The following is a 22,849-nucleotide window of genomic DNA, read 5'->3' as shown; positions in this document are numbered from 1 at the left end:
TGGATGCCTTTTTAGGCCACTGACATCCAAGTTCACAATGAATATTTCAAATTAAATAACATTTGGCCTAACTGCAAGGCTCACTTCTGAATACACCTGATTCTCCCCACCATGACAAAAAAGGCCAGAGGGAATCTCACCCTGCAAGGACCTTGGGTCTCCATCCCTTCCCTGCTCTCCATACCTTATTCCTGCTCTTTGTTCTCTCTCTCAAAAGGCTTCAAGAAGGATAGAAAACCCTCTGGAGCTGGGGCTGCATTAGGGACAAACAGGACCAGCTCACTACAAGTGAGGATTGAAAATCTCAGTTCCTCTGTTATTTGTCTGACAAAATCAGCCCAAGAGCAGCTCTGCTCTCTAACCTGTCTCCTCCCTCCATCCCTCAGCCCCACTGCTCCTTCCCCCCTCCAAAATTCAACCAAGCTGAGCCCCCAGCCCATATCACCTTCCTGCCCTCAGAAACATTTTGGTAATACAGTCCTGATTTAGACAATCCAAAATGACCCAACACCTAAGCCAGCAGTCCAGCAGGCAGCACCTTTGAGACCCACTTTGATGTTTCCCAGCTGAGGAAAGAGGGGCAGAAATGAAGAAAGACAGTGCCTGGAGGCCACTCCTGCCTCCTCCAGCTTCCACAGCCTGTAAATCAATTTGCTGTTTCACTTGCAGTCAAACTACACTAGGAAATTTATCATCCCAATGCCCCCCAAAGAAAAATATCTCCTAGGAAAGCACTTATTTAGTAACTAATTCTGCCCTCTTATATGATTGTATATTTTAGAGGTTACAAGATTTAATTTTTCTTGTTTTCAACCAAGACTAAAGATATTTGTTTCAAATGATAGATGGGACAATCCTCAGTCCACTAATTTCTCTTGAATTTTTTTGAAAGGCTATGAAGTATATATTTCTTATTCTTTAACTACATGAATTAAGACTTCAGTGTTGTACATTGTCACTGAAAACCTTTTGAGGGTCTGGCATCTTTTGTCTCTATTATTCAATGAATAGATCTTTTAAAAATAAAAAAATTATGCAAAGCTACTAAAGGAACACTCTATAGCCCTTTTTATTTATCTAAGAAGCAAATACTTTCTGACTATCCAAAGTACTTTCCCCATTGTTTGGTATCAATCCCTAGCACAGCTGATACTCGAGGCAGAGATTTTCAAAATGCTGCCTAAGGGATTTAAATGAGGATTATTTTTCTAAGTCTTCATTTTCTTCTCTGAATGAGCACCCTCAGCCTCTACCCCCATCTATTTTCCATTCCACATTAACAGATTAGACTTCAAATTCCCTCTGGACAAAAAGATACTGCTTCTCAATTCAGACTGTCAAAGTTTTAGAGCCACAGAAGTTAGGAGGAAGCAATTACACCCAACCCCTGCCATGTACTTTGGATCAGAAGGATCTCTTCCCCCCTCTCCCAGACAAACAGCAAGAGGACCAGTGGAAATAGCACCAAGCTTCATCTGGGGAGTTTTAGGCTGGACACCAGGAAGAATTTCTTCACTGAAAGGGTTGCCAAGCCTTGGAAAGGGCTGCCCAGGCAGGTGGTGGAGTTACCATCCCTGGGTTTGTTCAAAAAAAACCCCAACTGGATGTGGCACTCAGTGCCATGGTCTGTTTGACAAGGTTGTGATCAGTCAAAGGTTGGACCCAATGATCTTGGAGGTCTGTTCCAACCTAAATGATTCTGTGACCCTCCCAAACTTTGGTTTTCTGTGTTGAGGAAAGCACACAACCACATGCTTAATTCAAGCATGAACTCACAGCTGAGCAACTAAGCAAAGATGGTTCCTTGATTTGGTGCCCAAAGAAAAATATTTGCAATATGCAGACATCTGAAGATGCAGATGAAGGCAAAGTGGGGTTTTGTAGAGGAGCCTGGTCATTTCTCTGTGATTCAGATCAATTAGAATTATTCATCTAATACACTTCTGAAAATTGCACCCATTTGCCACTTTGGGCACTTAAATAACTTAAGGGAAATGGATGCTTTCCAGTAATTTCAGTCATTGAAAGTACTCAGCATTAAAAGGCATCCTTTGGCTGCTATAATTCTTCCAAATTCTCTGCTAATGGTTTTGGTTATGACTGTGGTCCTTGTCCAGGGAAGAACTGAAGAGGCTGCAGCTCAGTTACCTTAGGAAGGTGATTTTCTCATCCAACTTTACTCGCCTATTTAAAACAGCCCTAAAGAAAGTGGTTTTTTTTACTTCATAGCTCTAAAGTAGCAGATTATTTTCTGCAAATTCTGTGGCTTTTTTACTTCATAGCTCTAGAGTAGCAGATTCTTTTCTACAAATTCTAAATTACTCCAGCACTTCACTATATCAGCCACACAACACAAACTTATTTTAGGGCAGGGACTGCTTTTATGGCAGGTGAGTGTGAGGCACTGATGAGCATAGAGAAAACTCCATATCTGAAGCACTGCCCTAACATACCCAAAAAACTCACATGTCCCAAGGATAAGAAGAAAAGTTCTGGTACAGGAATGAGAAGATCCCTGCTAGAAAATCAAGCTGTGACTGCTTCAAGTTGGTGTTTTCAGTGGAATATCAGGGATGATATTGCTTTTCTTTCAGATGCAGCCTGAGAGGAAATCACTTTGCTAATCAGCTTGGGTTTATATTTGCAATCACTGAAGCAAGCTGCTTTTTTGTCACTTTTGCCACTGCTTACTAAATATCTAAATATGATTTACAGTCTGCCATACTGGTGGCTGTATAACATGTATAGTTTTATTTTCAGTTTGCAAAAAAACATGGTGAATCTTGTTCTGCTATGGGTAAACCATACTAAGGAATTACATAAAAACAATATAATTTCAAAGCAGGAGATTTATTTTGGTTTTGCATGTGTCTGATTCACAGCTCTTATATTGCAAAAGGTTGTAGATTAATTATAGAAGTTATTAATTTAATTAATTAGGTGAAAATGAAGAAAAAAAATAAAATGGGCCAGAGATTTGAGAAAGGGCTGTCTTCCATGGTCAGGGAACCTTGGAAGAAAAAGAGAAAAAAGGTGACCCATGGGAGAAAAAAAATCACAGTAGGTTGTAATGTATACTCTTATTAGTATGACATTTACTGGCATTTCAGTCATATCTGAATTTTTCACAACTTGCCCTTGTCTTCTCCCCTAAGAATGACTGCCAGTCCTACTATTACAATTTGCTATCTCTGCAATGTGCAATTATATTTTGACACACACCCCTGATCCTTTTAATTATTATTATTTTTTCTAATTGGATGAATTTCTAATATAACCTAAAACTAATGGTTTATAACCGTGCATAGTTTGTAGCTGATTGGACAGCATAGGTGATCAATAATTTTCATAATCTTGGCTAGATTTGCATGCCGCTATTTTATACAATTAAATATAAAATGAAAGAAATGAAACCCACAAATCTCAGCCAATTACTGAAGTAGATTATCTGTTTTCAAAGAGAATGGGCCAGATGCTCAGCTAATTTAAATCAGCTCAGCTCACTGATATTTACATCAAGAATCTGCCTCAGTATTTTAAATCCCTTTATCTCCAGTATGTAAAATACATAGAGAGCTATTTGGGACAAAAAATGTTCTCATGTGATTGGTAAGTACACTAAAGGTTGTAGTGTATAGCAAGGTATTCCACACTATAGCAGGAAATAAAACTTTCATAATTTTATAATTTATGAAATAAATATAACTATACATTATCAACACTCATTTTAAGACTATTTACCATTGGGATGCAAATTACAAGTTTATCATAAATTAATAGATTTTCAAACATAATTTCTGAAATGTACATTTGTGCAAGACAAAGTGTTAAAGAAAATACTAAAACCTTCATGGGAATGTTTAAGACTTCTCCTTAAAAGCCTAATTGCTCCCTTTGGAGACATTATAATCTATTGAGTAAATACTTATTTATAGACTTTTTAATTGGTGGATTACATTAACAGATATCAGGATATATTTTGAAGGCAAGTATATTGACCTTGTGGAGTCCAATGCCTCCTTATATATAGCACATTTACTGGCAGAAAATTCTATAATTCTAATTATTAGTGAAATTGATTTTTACAGCTTCTGCAAGATTGAGTTCACATATATTTAAAGGAAATATTGGCAAACTGTGTCTTTACCCTAATAAACCATTGGGAACAGTAGCATTTCAGTGCTATGTTCTGCAATCCCTAACCAGTCAGAAACCCAGTTCTGTACTTTATCCTTAATCTCTGAATTGAACCACAATAAAAATGATAACAAAAATCTGTATTAGCATTCAAATTCAGCCTTTTGGAGTAAGCTCAGGAGGGAGACGTCATTTTAAAAGGGGACAGCAGGAGCCTGGAGCTACCACTGCAAACCCACTGCAAAACATTCAGACAACTCATTCACCATTTTAAACCTGCTCATAAATGAAGAACAGACAATGACAATAGCCAAAGCATCAAGACAGGGACAAGTTAAGAAGAGGGGGCTCACAGGACCCAACAACCCAAACACCACAGACCTCAGACTGTAAATGAGAGGAACACAGGGCATAGCCTAAGATGGAAATACATTTTGTCCCCTCCCACAGTATGTTTCCATGGGGTTATGCTCTACTGCTTTTTCTCAGATGCTCCATCAACAATTTTCTGTATGGGAAGGCCCCTCTACTAATTAATTGTACTTTGGTGAAGAACAACTAGGGAATTGGCAATAAAGAGCTATTATAGGAAAGATCTTTATATTATTGTGCTGTAAGAGACAGAGGCAGCACAATTTGGCACATCACCTAACCTCTGCATTTCTCAGATCTCTATGTAGTTACTAGATAAAACTCTCCCCAGGCAAGAGGACTGTGAGGTTAAATTTACTTTTGCAGAGGAAGGGAATAAAAAAATTGTATTGGTAGCTGCTTGGAAGGGCAGATCTCCCTGTAAGTAGGACAAGCAAAAAATATCAGAGACGAGTCTGGACAGTAGGTTCCATCAAAGCTGGTAGAAAAGTTTGCAGACTGGTGTTTTTTCTTGCCTTTCAACAAAGCTAGGATTATAAATGGCATGGTCAAACAGATTCCACCAGCAGGTGGTAGTCAAAAATTAAAGCCCTGATTCCCAGCTTAGTCCTTCCTCAGTAGCAGCAAACACAGGCAGTAGAGGTTATTGAACTGGATAAAAAGGCAGATGTGTTTCTTCCTCCCAGACACAGTGAGTATTATGCATCACTGTCAAAAAGCCTGAATAAAAGAACTTGTCTTGGTGTATAAATCCCCTAGTACCACTCTCATGAAATTCTTGAGTGCAAAACTGGTGTGAAAAGTTGCCACATAAAAGAAAAAATGGTTGGTTACACAGCAATACCTGCTATTGGCCACAACCTTGAAAATCAGCTTGCCAATAGGGGCATCAGCTGTACTTCAAAACACTGCAACTGAGAAACAGTGAAAAGAGTAGGTAAGGAAGAAGCAGGATGAGAAGGAGCATTGACTAAGCCACTGCTCACTCCTGCAGCCACAGATCAAAGCAGGAGTCTTGGGATTGCTCCTGAGTTGAGTGGCTGTGTGCTCACAAACCATGGTGCTTCCCAAGGCCTCCCTTTCCCTTCTCATTCCAAGCACAAGGTACAGAGCATATCAAAAAAACACCAGGACAACCTTGGGGTTCCCACCTTCCCTTCCTCTTGGGCCTTAACTACTCTGAGAAAGGAAGAAGGCAGAAATGGAAGCCAGATTTTACAGCTGCTGGCCAGGAGCCAGAACAACAGCTAATGTTGCTAAAATCTGAGCCATGGTTTGATTAGATGGTGGAAACACCTCTCCCCATTTTTTCTTCCCCTTGAGGTGACCATATGTCACTCTTTGAGTTGCAAGACTCAGAAAATTATTTAGAACCTCAGATATTGTGTACACATCATTTATATCACACACACACACATATCTGCCATATGTCACACAAAAGCGTAGGTGATCTTTCCACAAACCAAAGTGAGAAACAAGCAGGCAATCTGTAAAAACCATTTTGTACCCATGGATGGGCATAGCTTCTGTGAACTGATGGAATAATCAGTCCTATGGACAAACATTCCCAAGGCAGCCATTTCTTCCACCAAGCCCATATATGAGACGTTATAGAATGCAACAACTGTTTGCTTACGACGTGATAAAGAAAAAGACATCCACAGAGGAAAAAGAAATGTGAATATGCAGAGGCAAAGATTTCCAATTAAAATGGCAAGAGAGGCTTAGAGGTAGATAAGATGGATCTTCAAGTTCAGATTTCATTTCCACCTATTGCCACATATCTGTTCATTAACTCTAGAAAGCAGCAAGTGCTGAACTATTTTGTCTTACGAGTTGCTGATGCCACAAGTTTCTCTTATGTTTTCTGAGTTTCATCTTGTTTTTTTCCTCTGGGTCTAGTTACATAACTTTTCAGGTTTTGATAAACACTCTTGAATGTGCTGCCATTAACATGCTAAAAACTTCTGGAAAGTGAACATTAACAGAAAAAGAGAAAGGGGATCAATCCACTGCTACACAGTCTATATGTTAAAAAAAACCTCACAATAATTTAGCACAGGTTTGGATGCACACCTCTGGGGGAATGAAGTTACTAACTTATGCCATGCAGATGCTTTCCACTGTTTGATGTTGCTGCAGCTGTACAGCCTCAACCCATCATTACAGCACCTTTAACTCTGCAATAGTGTGCCTGTCTTTCTTTCTTTCTGAAAATGATGAGAAAAGACACCCACATGCTTCTTTCCTAATGCCAGCACATAATTTTTGTGTTTTATACTGTCTTGCATGTAAAATTAGAAAGAAAAAAAAAAGACAATTATGAATTAGAGAGTTCTTGCATCAAGTCTGGACTGCTTGGGCAAGTCTTTGTACTGTTTTACTTTTCCATTCTTTGCCAAATTTGTTTCTGTTTTACAAACTGTTTGATACAACAGTCTGCTTCTTTTTATAAGGGACCAAGGACTCTTGTGTAGAGATTCACATATTTGTTATGATTTAACTGTTATTTCCACTAGCCAAAATAATTTTTAAAAGTCTCATTTTTTTGATCTACTTTTTGGTCTACATGGCTATGTTCTCTCTAAACAATTGCCTTTCAAGCGTAGTCAAAATCCAACAGCATTCAAATTCTAAATTAATAGGTACACAAATTTTTGTTAAGAATTTAAGGTTACTTCAACCACCTCTGTGTAGATCTGGAGTGCTGTGCCCAGTTCTGGACCAGCTCTGCTCGGGGGTGCCCAGCAATGGGACAAGAAGCCATGGGTAGGAATTGATGCACAGGAAGTTCTATGTGAACATGAGGGAGAAATTCTTCACTGTGCTGTGACCCAACACTGGGACACATCACCCAGAGAGGCTGTGGGGTCTCCCTCACTGGAGATATTCCAGAACCACCTGGATGCAATCCTGTTCCATGTGCTCTGGAATGACCCAGCTTGAGCAGGGGTGCATGACCAGATGACCAACTGTAGTCCCTTCCAGCCTGACTCATTCTGGAATTCTGTGATACTTCTGTACTTCCTAGTGGCTATTGAAACAGGAAAACCTAGATCTCTTCAAATGCCACATGTAAAGGAAAATCAATGTTTTTAAATAAAAAGTTATGCAGTATTTCTACACTGATCATCCTGGAATGATAGTCCTTAGGTTTTCTCCACTGTCACTTGAATTTTGGAGGAAGGACACAGACAAGGCCCATGGGAAAAAAGAAATCCTTCTCCTACCAATCAAGAGGGAACTAAGTACACTGTTTGTTTAAGGATGATGCATTCTGCACTTTCCAGAAAGAGGAAATCTCCTCTGAGTAGTGCATACATTTTTCATTGTTTTCTGATGAATGATACACTGCTATAAAACATCAGCAAAAATCCCTCCCACTGATGTGCTTCCTCTGGCAAGTCCGGTTGTTACACCAATGCTTCCTCCACATCCCTCAGTGCTTATTTCTGATATTTTCTGGTATTCTGTTTGTGAACCCAAAAATAGAGAAGCAAATAGGAGTGCTAGATTAGAAAAGGCAACAAATTCTTAAATGTAGTACTTAACATTACATTGCTTACAGTTTAACTTTGTGCTGCTTCCAGCAGGCACTGCTGAAAGGGTCTGAGCACTCAGGCATGCAACTGGCCCCATCACAGGTGATAGAGCTGCTTCAACATGATAAATTCTTCTGAAGGCAAGTATAAAAAAGCTTTGGTTCATATACACTGAAACTTGTTATAAGTAATGAATGATTTAGATGGAACACATTTAGCACTGTCTTGGAACGAACATTTATTACAAACATACCACAACATCTAAAGCAGTGGCAGATAGCACACCATCAATCAGAGCAGACCACCAAAACAAATTGTGCCTCATAAACTACTTTAATATGTCACACAGCTTCCACATATACATCACTGATCCATTTGTTACAAAGCCTAGGCTACTTTTTCACTGACAAGTCAGTGACATTTGGTATTTTCATTTATGTGTGATATCACAATGAATCTAAGGACTCCATTCACCCAAAATTAGGTTCCTGTGAGCACTGGCCTTTAATGCTCCTCAGGCTGGCACAGTTCTGCACACATGGATCTTGGTAATGATGCCTGTCTACAAAGACCCATTTGCCAGTGTACTTTGTCTGTATACTTCAGCAGCATCTTGCTAACTATTTCAAGTCCTCAAGCTGCAGTTCTCTCTATATCCATGCAAAATTTATGGCCCATACTGATAAGAGCAGGCAGCAGCACAGTAGCAGTTTTAAAGGGCATATGTTACATGCTGAAGAACAGATTTTTTAACTCATTTTGAAGAAGCGATTGAGGAAGGTGTGTCTACTTTTCTCTTTCAATATCAGCAGAAATGCCTAAAAAATAATTCTACCACAGAACAGCAAAAAATTAACTCATTACATATTTGGTCTGACAGCTTTGCACAGGCTTAAAGCTTCTGCATTTATATCTAAGGTCTGTGCTAAAGCATAGCTAATATGAAAAAAAGTTTCTTTTCCAATGTGAGGATTAATCAAAGAGTGTAAACCACCAAAAATGAGCACTTCATCCTCCATCTCAATGCCTTTCTAGAGGCATAAGTGACAAACCATGCTTCAGAAAAATGCCCAAGTGCTGAAAATGCAAATTTAAGAACATGGATTTCAGCCAATTTTTAAGAAACCTGTGTCAGAACAAATTGTGCTGAGTGGAGGATTAAGAAGTTAAGAGTCTTGTTGTTTATTAGATTTCCAAAAATCTGTAGCACATTTCCTACTCAAACATCTCTTCTTGTCTCTCAAACAGGACTGGAAGGCATGCAGTTCACATAAGTTTGGTGTAAACTGTCTTAAGGGATTTCCAGCTGCATCCCATAAATTCAGATCACTGGCATAATGAGCTACATGGTCTGATTTCTCACCAGTGAGTGCTAAATTCTATTTTGCTACTCTGCAAACTGCTGCTGTATCAGACAGAGAACACATCTGAGGGAAACTGGGCAGGACATGCAGCACCAGCACAGGCTGCCCAGGTCTGTGAGTAAATAAGCAAAGCTCTGCCAGGTGAGTACCAGGGCTGTGGTGCAACCTACTGCACACAGTTTTCAACTCACATCTTTCCCAACGAATCCTCAATTTTACATTTTAAACACAATTCTTCACACATTCTTTACCTGATGCTTCTCCCTAAGTAAGCATTCTGTCTGAAGTTTTAAGGAAGTTGACATTCTTATCAGATATTTTTTAGTCTTGCTTGAAAGTCAGTGATACCTCTGTCTCATTTATTTTTAAGTACCAAATGTTACTATTTAAGCCCTATAATGTGTCATTGATCTGCACGTTAAGCATCCACTGAAATCAATAGCCTGTTCAGTGTAAAAAATCAATGGTATGGTATAATCCTAAATAAGTATTCTACACACAAAACTCTGTGATGCCACCTTGATTTCAGTCTTTCATGTATGGCTACTCAAGCCAAATATTTATTAATGTTATACTTGTACAAAGGAGACAAGAAAACTGATAAAATCAACAGCAAGTGCAGTGGCATTAGTGGTGTGGGTAGTGTAATTAGGCAAAACACTTCTAACACTTTTAGAGGATATTATAGGAATAAATAAGAAAGGCAAGCCATTATGATTTCCCCAAGTATGTGATAATAGTTCTGTATATCCTAGATTTATGCCAAAGCCAGCACAAAGTACTAACTAGCTGACACCTATTATGAAGGCTGAATAATTCTGTATCATGTTGAGATCCAAAAAACACTCATCTGCAATATGACAAGCCACCATGAAAATTTTGGGATGTAAAGCCTGAAAGAACCATAAATGGACAAAGAGACAAAAAATGGATCCGTTTAGGTTGTGTTTCACTGTCACTGCCAGCTTTGTGGGCTGAAAGCATCCCCAGTGGATATCCCCAGCAATTCAGCTTTCACCAGGGGTTTCATGAGCAGCTCGGAGCTGCTCTGCCAACCTCTCAGCAGACAGAGGGAGTACACACAGCCCTGGTTCAAAAGGAACATAATATGTCATGACTTAATAGTGTTTGATTTCTCCCCAGTGGTTTTTAAGGCTAGAGAGTTGACCTCCTTCCTCCCTTGGTGCTTGACTGTTGACATCTCCATGTTCTTTCTTGATTAACCAAACCTCGTCCTCCACTTTATTCCTCAAGCCTGGTTTTTCAAAGCGTGCTCTTACTGCTTAAGAAAAGGAAGAAAAAAGAATTGGACAAGGCAGCTCCATAGAACACTTAGTGAGATAGGGGGCTAAAATCCCACACCAGGCTTGGCAGCTGTGATAATGATGTATAATTTAATTGAAGCTATACTGTGAGCCTCAAAAGGACTTCAGACCTTTTCCCATGTTTATATATTATTCAGGCTAATGGCAACCCTGAAATAGAAAAAGCTTCTTATCTCTTAAAACTTTTATTGCAGTGAGCTCAAAATGCACAAAGCTGAGTGCTGCTCTGTCTGCTTTAATGCAAAGTGAAAGGAGGCTGCTTCCAGTGCTCTTTTGCATCTCTGTCTTGGCAAAAAGACAGATGGGATTGGATGCCTTAGAAACCAGGGATGCCACGGCATGCACGAGAAATTGAAAGGTTTGAGTTATTTCTATACTTAAAATATGTTATCTATGTCTGGCCATTATTTGTTTTCACTTTTTTTTTCCGAACACAAGTTCATAGAAAAAATATAAGTCCCATTAGACAAGACAAAAATCTATAGCAATCAATACAAATGGCACTTCCTTTGCATTTTGTGCAAGTTAAATGACAGAACTTGCTGCCCATTTAATGCTGTTACAAAAGCCTGTGTCTAGAGGGGTTTTGAAAACTAACAGGATAATTTACAGAAGGATGACAAGTGGCTTACTAGAAGTTGTGTTGTCTGGTGTGTATTCATCCTGTAGACCAAGCAGCAAAAAAAGGATCACTCTTCAAACTGGTCTTCCATCTATGCTCAACTTACAAGGGAATGAAGGAATAAATCAGGAATCTTCATAGAAAGGTTTTTGCTTCCAGCCATTGTTTATACCATAATGCAAAACTGGAACTCAACAGAATAGGATGCAAGTGCACATGCCCAAATAAAAAATAATACACCTATAATTAAATAACGTAACCCCAAACCACATCTGTGGAAGACAGACAGTGGTCACAGAAAGCCAGTAAGGAATTCTTCAAATTCTTTTCCTTTCAGAATGCATAGCAAAATTTCCCCCTGTGGTGACTGTCCATAGGTATTGTGGTGATCGATGAATCACAGAGCTCATCTGGTGATTTCTCCCAATGTGCAAAGACAATGTGAGTGCCACTAAACAAATCAGTCACTGCTGAATTTCTGCTGGGGAGATTATGAACAGATACATTCAGAGCTAGCGACTGCCCTTGCCATGAATCAAAAATCTGTACTGCTAAACTGATTTAGGGCCTCAAACTACATTATCTGTAAAATGAAATTACCATGTTCTTTGTTTGGAAAGGGAATTGAAAAGACCAATATAGATCAAGCAAATTTACATGCATAATACATTACATTATCCTGTGTTCTCAACACATCTCACTTTCTCTACATGAGGTGCACTTTTTGAGAGCACATGCAAGCTTTTGTAACATAGATTTTGTTTAAATTAGGCTTTAAGCAAGTTTTGAAGCAGCTATAAGTGTGATAGAATTCATAAAGGACAATGCATCTTCTGCAATCTGAATGGTACAAAAACTCGTACCAATTACTGTGTTCTTTTCAGCTTAAAGAGCAATAATATACCATCAAAGGGCACCAGAAAGGAAATCAGTAAAGAGCCATATTTTCCCAAGAATATAGCTCATACTGAGCCATATTTCCCAAGAATATAAATTAAGCAAAAGCATATTATCAGGAACAAAAACATATCTACATGTTCCTCATGATCTGTTAACTCTCTCTCTATAGGAATAATTCAAGGTAACATTTCTTATTAGTAGTTTTTCTATTTTAATGCAGTGAAAAATCTATTAAAACTGATTGAAAGAAATTAATAACTCTCTGATAAATAAGCTCTGTAGATAACCATGTGTAAAAGGTCTTCAAAAAATTAGAAAACAACTGACAAGCAGAAAAAAGTGTGTACTGAATGTGAAGATCAAAGGAGCTGAAAAACAACTTAACCAACACATGTATTGGTGCCCAGGAGCTGTAATGCAGAATGAGCTCTTAAGACAGCTCAAAGAGTGATGTTCTATAAATGCTGGATTTTAAAATATGTCCTTTAAAAAGAGTGAAGTGAAACCATATTAAATAGAGAATTTACTCTCCTCACGGTAACAGAGCCAGTGCATTAATAACTTAACTAGGGAAAAAAAAATAATAAAAAAGGAAGCGGAAACAGTAGATGTTCCTCCTAAAAGACTGAGAGATTGAAATTCAGTTTTTTGTCATTATTATCCATGAGGATTCTTCCTCAGAGTACCAAAAATTCTGTCTTTTCCATGGTATGTCTGTCTCTGCACCAGGAGGCTCCACCACCAACTTTAGAGAAGTTCCGTCACAACTCTACTGCAATTCCATTCTTCGACTCCCACAGTCCTGGTCTTTCAAATATATTTTTCCTTCAAAACAATATTCAACAGCATGAAGGACTTGATTAAAAAAAGCTATTTCTTCAGCTCTCCTCCTATTTCCCTTCTGCTATCATCAATGCTTCAAAAGCAGAGGATTGCAACTTTAAAAATAAAAATAAAAATTCAGCAAAGCATAGAGTCATTCTTCTTTTTTTTTTCCACAGTGACTACCAACAGCTAGAACATTACCCAGATTTCAAGACTGTCACTTTTTAAAGCCAAAAAGTCTAGCAGTGGGAAAAAAACCCCAAAATTGCAAAGTTGAAAACCAATTTTTGTCCAGATTTTTAATGAACTTTTTATCCTTCACCATGCTCTCTAACCTTAAACTATTTTAAGTACGCATTTGTTCTTTTTGTTATTAAACATGTATTATTAATTTAAGTTGTACTGAAATTTATACATAAACTGAAAATTATTGAATTAAGAGATTCTTGACATCGAAGCAACAGTAATTCATTAAAACACGTTCTCTTACTGAACAAATCTATCTCAAGTCCATGGATAATCAGGAAGATAACAAATAGCTCAGCCAGACTCCTTGCAGAATGATGGATAGCAAATACAGACTGTAGACAAATTCTCAAGCTTTAGCACAATCACCAGCAGCATGGAATCATCATAACTAGTGGGAACTACATCAGTGTCACAATTTTTCTTCTGTCCTCGCCATCCTGAGGACTTTTCCATGCTCTCATCTGCAGATCAGTTCTTCCCCAACTGATTTGATTTGTTTGTAGACAAGGACTACTCAGTAAGAACTGCCAGGGTGGATTATCAAATAGATGATACCCAGCTGAGACTCAAAAAAGCAGATTCTCCTCTCATTTGAAATGGTATAATTCTAGAAATTTCAGTGAAATTCCTCCTGCCCATAAGAAAGATGCTGAGCACATTCCAGATGCCCCAGACACACCCTGATATACAGAACAACACTACAGTTCTTCTCAAGCAAGTACAGGAAAATAGACACAATCTTATATTGGCAGAAGACACTAACCAGGGGCATCCCTCAAGGGCTATCTTCTGTGTAATATGCTAATATTTTATGCCAGAAGTAGCAGATTTGGTATCTCCAATGCTTTCCAGAGAAATGCTGAACATAGTGAGTGAAAAACAGGCTCTCCCTGCCTCTTTTCTGGAGATAAATTAAGAACTCTATCTGTGTTTTCTTAAAGTAAGCACTAATGATAGTAAAATGATGATCATGAAATTCAAACTTTCAGTATGTCAGTAAGACTTAAAAATGTAAGTAAAAAATGCTTTTTGAAAGACACAACCTAAGGCTTGATATTGTTTTTATTTGGGAGTGTCTGCCACTGGTTTTCAGTCATCCAGTCCTGCAGCATCTTTCTCTAAAATTTCTAAGGAACGTTAACCTTCATGGGAGAAGAAAGGTAGCGACGTGTTCAAACAGCATGAAAGCTTTTGAAATTTGTCTCCCAAATTTGTCAATTATAAGTAAACAGAGTAAAATCCTTCAATATCTCTCAAAACCATTTTCTCTTTCAGAAAATGTTTGGGGGGGGGGGGTTTCTCATTTCTATTTTCCTATATCAAACTTGACATAAATTTCCATTTCTTCTCCCCATAAGGTTCTAACCAGTAGATAAACCATTTGCTCCTTGACTCGTATTTACACAGCTAAGAATCCCTTTTTTCTGTTTTTCCAGTGTCAGTCCAATGGACCTACAAACTAGGTTAAACCACCAAACCAGAGGCACTAATCTCAAGCAGTATGGTAAATCTGTGACTTTTCTCCCTCTAAACTTTCCAAAATCCCCCGCTGCATTTTGAATGAACACACAAAGTCCAGCAGGTAGAAAGTTGTTAACTAAAGCAATCAGCATTGTTTAGGAGAACACTTATCCAGCCTCCCCCATAGGAAAGGCAGTGAAGACTTTTCTTCTCATTTGCACCACCATAGACCTGTCCATGCCTGTAACCACAGCAGGAATTGCCCTGGTGATGTCTCCTCACAAATTATGCGAGTGTGGAAAGCACAGGGTTATACCTAAGGCTGAAAGGAAACAGGAAGGCTGTGAGGGGTGCTGGTATTCAGAGGATGAAGGAGCCCAGAGTAAAGAGGAGGGCTAGACTTAGGCATATCAAAAGTGATTTTTGTGAGGCTGAGAGTCCTTGTCACTGGGAGCTTCTGCTGAGTGATCAGCATCTCTGGAAACAAAACTGAATTTTGTCTCTCTCTTGTTTTTTCCATTATTTTAAGTTTGCTCATGCAAAGAGACACAGTAATGGAAAAACACTGATTTTGACAGAAAACCTTAGAAAAAAAAATTTTTAACACTTCACTTCTCTGGGCAATACAGTTCTGCAACCATGAAGCTGTTTTACTATTTAGCTAGTGAGGCTGATGCAGTTTCGAACCTAATAGGATGAAATCAGTGCTAGGATGAGAGCTAAAATAACACAATTCAGCCAAGAACAAGACTTCAGGATTCAAATACAAAGGACTGAAAGAGTAATTTCTTTTGAAGATACTCTCACTATTGAACAGAAGCTCTAAAACAAGAGCTTTACTTTATTGGTGGTTCAAGCAACATTTACCAAAACTAACTAATCTGCAAAAGCATCATACATCCCTGCCCCCCCAAGTTTTGAATGTACTAAGGAAAGAAGTTTTCCTGAGATTGTTTAGTAATGGCTCTTGAAAGAAGTAATGTACTCTGAGTATTCCTTAGATCATGCTTTGAAGTAAAAAATCAATAGTGTTTAACTGATGAACAATATTTTCTTTGAAAATTTGTAGAAAGGGGAAGCCAAAATAACTTTTTTTTCAGCCATTCTGTTATGTGTTTAAGCTTATTCATCAGTTTCAAAGTGCACATCTGATCTGTGCTCTTTCAACACCTAAAGGCAATCTACACACATTCATTTTATTTGTGGACAAAAGTAAAGAGAGTATGCTTGTGCTTGCTGGTTTTCTGATGTCAGTGATGCTTTATGGTTGTTCCAAAATCTGTTCAACACAGAAAAAAAAAAAAAAATTGCAAATAACCAAAGGAGAGGAACCTGTACACGTGGTGGGTGAAGTGTTATTTAAATATTCCTTCTGGTTTATAACTGTTTGATCAACATACTTTTTAATATGATAGCAAACACTTCAAGCAATACTCCAAGCACAGGATGTGGACATAGGATTCAAAGGAAGGTGCCACCTTATTATTATTTTTTTTTCCCCTGGATAGTCTGGAGCTGCAGGGTGAAGCTATGTGTCAACTTGACCTACCCTAAATCCAGCCATGATCACATTCTCTTCTCTTCTTTTATGGCCATAGCTCCCTTCTATACCGAGCTCCCCTGCAACCTGAGAGTGTGCAAAGGAAGGGATGCCATCAGCTAAAGGAATGCCATCCTCTCATATCTGGCCAATTCCTACCTGGATGGGCTCCCTGAGCACCCAGCAGATGTGCAGGAGCACTGGCACCAGTGCAAGAGTCAGAGGGAGATCCTGCAGACAGGGCTCTTGGAAGCTGGAGACCGAAAACCTGGCTCAGGCTGACTCCATCTGCAACCCCTTCTCAATGGTAGCTGGAAACACTCTCCCAGTCTATGTTTTATTTGCTGCTGTTTAGTTTTGTGACAGCACTGCTCTGCTCTAAAGTAGATGTTACACTTCCCCCACATTATTCCCCTTGTGACTGAAAAAGCCACAGCATTTTCCCTCCCTTGCAGCTGAGAAGAAAACTCTCACAAGCTCAGTTTTCCATTGGTCCCACCTCCATTGCCTCTGCCTGTATGAGGCTAAATACAGGTTGCCAAACTTCTATGAAGTATTTCAAATGTCTTCAAAGAGATGAAAAAACAGATAAATATATATTCCATTTATTCCAACAAAATACGTGCAGGAAGCTTCAAGCATCCCCAGAGATCCTCTGAATTCAGATTTTACTCTGAATAAAGTGGTGTAAAAGAAGGTGCAAAAAATGTCTTTGTTTCATGGGATAAGGACCAAATCCAGACTTCAGAGAAAATAGAAGACTAAATAAAACCCAGTTAATTTCACAGTCACTCTGCATCTAAATAAATACTCTTTCCCCTTTTAGGAATTTTGAAAGCAAAACTATTAGAACATCCTTTGGTACATCAGATCACATACTGTGTAGTCATATGCTTTATATACTTACAGTCAAACTAAAACTGCAGATCCACACTTACAGTACTCAGTTTCTAAAATTAGACCTTTAGATCCTTAGCTATGCACAAGCCACCTCTTCAAATATATCGAGATTCCTCTGAAGTTAAAAAAATTGTGAATTTCTTACTACCCAAAATCAGGTTGCTTCTGTGAAACATAGGGAAATACTTTTAGGACCCTGAGCCTGAAACTTTTGGTCAGCATTTCATAAACTCTTCCAATGTGAAAGAGCACAGAAGCATACTTAATCTCTCAATATTTAAGAAATAATGTTAGTCATACATCATGGTAAGATATTAAAAAATAATTCATGCAGTTTATCCTTGAAATTACATAAAATAAATTACTTAAATTAGATAAATGGCAAACTATATAAAGTGTTATGCTTAAAATCACATAAAGTAAACAGTGAATCATCCCAGCACAGCTGGCTGTGCTCTACAAGTGCTGCAACTCAACCACCACATCAAAAGCTCCACATCCAACCAGACCCCTCATGCCTCACAATTACACTGAAATCCAGGCTACCTGGCTCCATGTAAATGCCTCCTATCTACTTTCATTTATTTAACATTTAAACTAGTGTTGCTGTACTACATGGACCCTAAATAATGCATGTGCTGATCAATCTATAGGGAGACTGAATCTGAGGCACACAGCTTCGTATCCCCCCCACCAGCAATGCCTTGCCAGAGACATTTAAGATTTCTAACACTGGTACCTTTTGCTATAAAAATGATTAAACTGCAGTAGAGCTGAAATTGGAACTGAAATATAAGGCTGGATCACTTGCATAATAAACTTTGATTTAGTCATTAAAGAGATTATTGCTTCACTTCCCCATAGACAGTAAGGACAGGCACCACCCTCATATAGTTCTGTGGGGTGATGCCCTGTGGCTGCATTTTATTTTTACTTCTACAATTTTATCATAAGTAAATCAAGTCACTCTGAGTTCTAAAAATGGAAATCCTTTCAGCGAAGCACAAAAGAGATGTGAATAAAAGAGGCTTTGGGAAGAAGGCATTCTTTAACCTGGATTTCCCAGCCCTAGGTCTGCTCCTTTCCCTCTGAAGTCTTTTCATCTCCAGCTCTTCTCTCCAGTCCTGAAGGTCTTCTCTTCACTTGGGAGGTGTTGCTAGTGCTGTTGACAGATGACTTTCGTGCCAGGGCACCCTGGGGGCGTGCACAGAGTCTCTCTGTGCCCCTGCTGAGGCTCAGCTCACCCCAAGGACCATCCCAGAGTGGCTCAGTCTGCCACTCGTCATCTGGGGTGGCAAAAGGACCAGCTCCTCTTACAGAGACCACCACGCACAGAGTCAGACTCCTCAAAGCTGCCCAGCAGCCTGCATGGGCACAGCTTCCTCCCCTGGGCAATGCCTGAGTTGTTTCCAGGATGAGTGAGGGGTTTATGTCCTCCAGGAGTGGTGGCTGTCCTAATGGTGTCACCCTCTCTCTCTGAACAGTTCTGTCACACAGCTTTTCACGCAGGTAGAAACAAATGGGCAGCTTACTTCCCAGTCTACAAACTCTCCCAGATGCCACTGGACAGACACAAAGCATATCCACACTCAAACCTTCCCCCCTTACACATGACCAAGATCTATGGCAAAGGGAAGAAATTGAAGAAATTCAACAGAAGAATTCAGAAGGGGGTAGGCATTAACAACACCTCAAATCTGCTTTCTGATTTAAGATAAACACAAAACAATACTTAATCTTCTTTTTCTTTTCTTAGTATTTTGGTCTCCCTATTATAAATCCTTCTTAAACTTGAACCAAGGGGTGTTATTTCAGCTTAAAGGGAAAAAGAAATTCCAGTTGATTTGTACTTCCAGGTTCTGCTTTTAGACTCCAGTTTATCTTGATCATTAGTTTATAAATCCCAGTTTAAAGCACATTTAGAAACTACATTCCAATGAATCATTCTGAAAGGTTTTCTGGCATGCAGGCTTAAAAACAGCTAGAAAAGAAAATGGTATCTTGATGTTTCTCTGGACCCTCATTTCACTCCCTGACACCTAACCTTGCAACTAAATCAGGAGCAGTTTTCTAGCCATAATTCCATTCTTTTAGTTGTATGTGGGTGACCATTTTCCTTGGTTTCAGTGAATTCCAAGGAGAAAAATACCAGTTGAAAATAGCTGGTTTTGTCAAAAATACAGAATTATACAGAAGGACCATAGAAAATGTCTTCTCAGAGCTTGTAACTTCAGCAATGAAGTTTTTATTGATTCTACCAGAAAATTTTCCAGATTCATAAACTTGTACTGATCATGAGCAGGACCTACACAGACACAAAGCCCACACAGATACCAACACTTTCCAAAGATGTCCATACTTTGCAGCACTTTTGAAACCAAATGTGGTATAGAAGAACTAGAGGATGGTCTAAATCAGCTGTGTCAACCCATCATGCAGCTCACTTCAGCATAGGGAATACAATGAGAGTACATACAATGCGAGTCATCCAATGCATTTCCAGCTGCACACATCCAGCTTCACCCTTCCCCTCTGAGCAACAGAGCTGGAAGTTGGTATCCAGATCTCTGGCTGTCTGGAATCTCAGAAAAATAAGAATATAAGAAACCTCTGTTGTCATTTTGGGATGGGCTTCCCAGTGAGCTGCAGTGGAGAAGTCTGCATGCTGACCTCTCACCAAGCAACACCCTGAATTCCATGTGCACTCCAACAAAAACAACTCACACCACTGAGATATGAGCAAAAGCTGATACTTAATGGTTAATGGGAAGGGGAGGTGCACACATTCTGTTTTGGAGGTCAGAAACACTCAGACTACACGACAACAACTGTGTTCTGACAGATCCTGAACTTGCAGCTCTCCTGAGAAAGCAGGCATCCTCTCCAAGTCACACAGCACTCACAGGAATATCACACATGAAGCAAACCACTGGACAGCAGGGATGCTGAGGTTTTTGCTGATTCAGAGCTCCAAGCAAACAAGACAAATTGCTTCCTAGCCTCCTTGAAACAGGTATCTTCCTCATGTTTTGTTTCAGCTGCAAAAAAACACTTCTCAGAACAGCAAAAGCCCATATTAAGATATTTTCTGCAGTCAGGCTCATAGGTTATTTTCTACCCATGATAAAAATTCAGCTCTTTGCCTCTGCCTGAGAGTAGGTAAGAGACCAAAGCAATCCAGCCCTCATTTACCAGATTTAATTGAAAATGGGAGAAAGAGGAAAAAAAGTTAACAGCATTTCTTAAATCCCAGGAACTTGACAGTGACATATATTCCTAAGTCACATACCTCTGAGAAGAGGTCATGCTGCCCAGAGTAAATAACAGCTTGTAATTTGCAACGAGGATACCCAGCAGCAGCACTGTGAGATACATGTGATAATGTGATTTACAGGACCAGGAAATCATTTTCAGATATATGTGCTGCATTAACAATCCAGGTTAAGCGTGCGCTGCAACTTTTCCCTTGAAGGTGCAGTAGGTGGAAGATTAAATGCAACAAAAGGAAATGTCGAGGGGGGAGGGAGGAGTCTCCTGCTGAGATGTTGTGATAAATTATTAAAACTTCTTTTTAATGTTGATGCTACTCTTTAACCTCAGATCACAATACTGACAGCAGAGAAAAACTGGAAGTGCTATTAAAGCTGTGATAAACACACCATGCTGTGGCAACACTTGTAAGGGGAGAGAAAAAAAAGTAAAAAAAAATCCTGGGGGTGCCTCCAATCAGCAATACCAAGAAACAACCAGGGAGAAAATATCAAACTATCTACAATCCACAGTCCCTCAGTCCAAATATTTATGAGATACCATTTATGCTCAGTGAGCTATATTAGATTATGAGACCTCAGTAACCTGTGCTTTCCATAAACAAATGTCATGCAAGGAAGCAAAACAAAGTGAACTTTATGAAAAGGCACATTTAGTGAACTGCTCACAGCACACACAGGGTAAATCTTCCCAGCAGTTTTCAACAGAAGAGGAAAATGGATTGCTGCCTTCAAAAATCATAAGTGTTTTCTCAACATAGCAATTTTTTTCGATAAAGTTAATGCAATTTGTCTTTATTAACACATCAACACTGACATAGCCAGTCAGCCAATTAGTGCTGCTGGCAGTGCATTTCACAACATCCATGTATTCTAAAAAAAAAAATGTCTGTCTAGTCATTTTTACCACATATACTAACAATTCTGCACTCAAAATAGGCTTCTTGCTTTCTTTCTCTCTTCTTCTCCAACACTGTAGCCCCCTAAGACAGGGGCAACATCACTTCCAATAAAGCCACAAGAGTCCCAGAGGCTCCATAATGAAAAGAACAATCTGAATTCTCACAATCCAAAAAATCACTAAATTTTTAAATGGCATGCATTTACTTGTATCAAGGCCCCAAACATTATTCTGCTAATGGTACAATGCAAAGCAAAATTCCTGCAAGGAATACATACCTTACACAGAGCCAGCCAAGCAAACTAACAAGAAAACAAATTAAACTCCATGCTCTCTTTTTAGCATCCTACTGCAAGCCCACACAGCAACCTGAAATCTGAGTCACTCAAAATAGCACAGGTATTCTCCTTAGATTACTTTTAATACAGCTTTTCAGTACCTTACCCAAACATCCATCACAAAACTTTTCCTTTCCACTTACCCCCCTTCCAGTGTTTGCCTTTGGTCCTGCTAAGCTTGCTCAGGGTTGGTCCAGAGAAGAGCAACATCAAAATGAAAAGAAGTTCAAGCATAGTGATTTTCCCCTTTTTCAATGACAAGAACATTTCCACAAGTTATTTTAAAAAAATATAAAAAAAAAAAACTAAAAAAATCTCACATCTTCTCCCCCACTATGTATTTACTTAGGGAAGAGTGATTAATCATTGAAAAATTAGAGCAAGGAGCAGCTTTGCTCCTCTCAGACGTTGAAGTAATTTTTCAATGATGTAGCCCTGAGGAAAGCCACATTTCTCACTGATCCGATTTCTCCCACACAACATGCAGCCAGCACCGCTGCTACTACAGCAGCTATAAAATAATTTCTGCTCCTCACTTGGGTTTCTGTGGGAATATATTCCTCAGCTTGCAGCGTGAGCTTGATTGAAAATGATAAATACAGTAATGCTTGTGTCCAGCAGAAAAGAGAAAAGATGTCAGGATTGTGAAAAAAGATGAGAAGCAGTTGTACTGACAGCTTTAAGCCTGACTGTCTGATCCTAATAGCTGTGCAACCAACCAAATTGCTCTTTTAAGAGTAATAAGGCTTCAGTGAAAGCTGGTGTCACTGCCACTTGGGTAGGTAGTGCAGGGCTTGAAAATCACCAAGGAACCTGCTGGAGATAACGACTGCCACGGTCCCAGCTCGGAGCGCAGAGGGCTGAGCAGAATACACTATGCACAGGGAGCATTTAATCTCTATTGTGTGCAGGAGATTTCCTGCTCTGCACTGTGCCACTGCTCAGGACTTTGCACTGCCTTTTCTTAAGGCTTTACTTCACATTTGCAACTAAAATGCAAGCTCCAACACGCTAACTGCTTGCAGCATTGCTGAATTATTGCATGGGAACAGCCCTGCGTGATTTTTCGTGATTTTTTTTTTTTTTTTTTTTTTTAAGTAGCAA

The 22,849-nt window shown here is 39.1% G+C and overlaps 1 protein-coding gene across 1 annotated transcript in view; it reads right to left on the bottom strand.

Moving 5' to 3' along the window:
* Nucleotides 1-22,622, bottom strand: part of ROBO2 (roundabout guidance receptor 2) — an 875,524-nt gene extending 852,902 nt beyond the window's left edge. The window contains exon 1 of the mRNA XM_054517862.1: nucleotides 21,889-22,622. Within this exon, the coding sequence (XP_054373837.1) occupies nucleotides 21,889-22,012 (124 nt within the window). The 5' untranslated portion in view covers nucleotides 22,013-22,622. The remainder of the gene's footprint in view (nucleotides 1-21,888) is intronic.
* Between the last annotated feature and the right edge of the window lie 227 nt (nucleotides 22,623-22,849).

The sequence above is a fragment of the Molothrus ater genome, chromosome 2 (genome assembly GCF_012460135.2).
Source record: "Molothrus ater isolate BHLD 08-10-18 breed brown headed cowbird chromosome 2, BPBGC_Mater_1.1, whole genome shotgun sequence".
Taxonomy (NCBI): Eukaryota; Metazoa; Chordata; class Aves; order Passeriformes; family Icteridae; genus Molothrus; species Molothrus ater.
The sequence above is the reverse complement of the archived record's forward strand: the minus strand, read 5'-3'. Positions and strand labels throughout refer to the sequence as shown.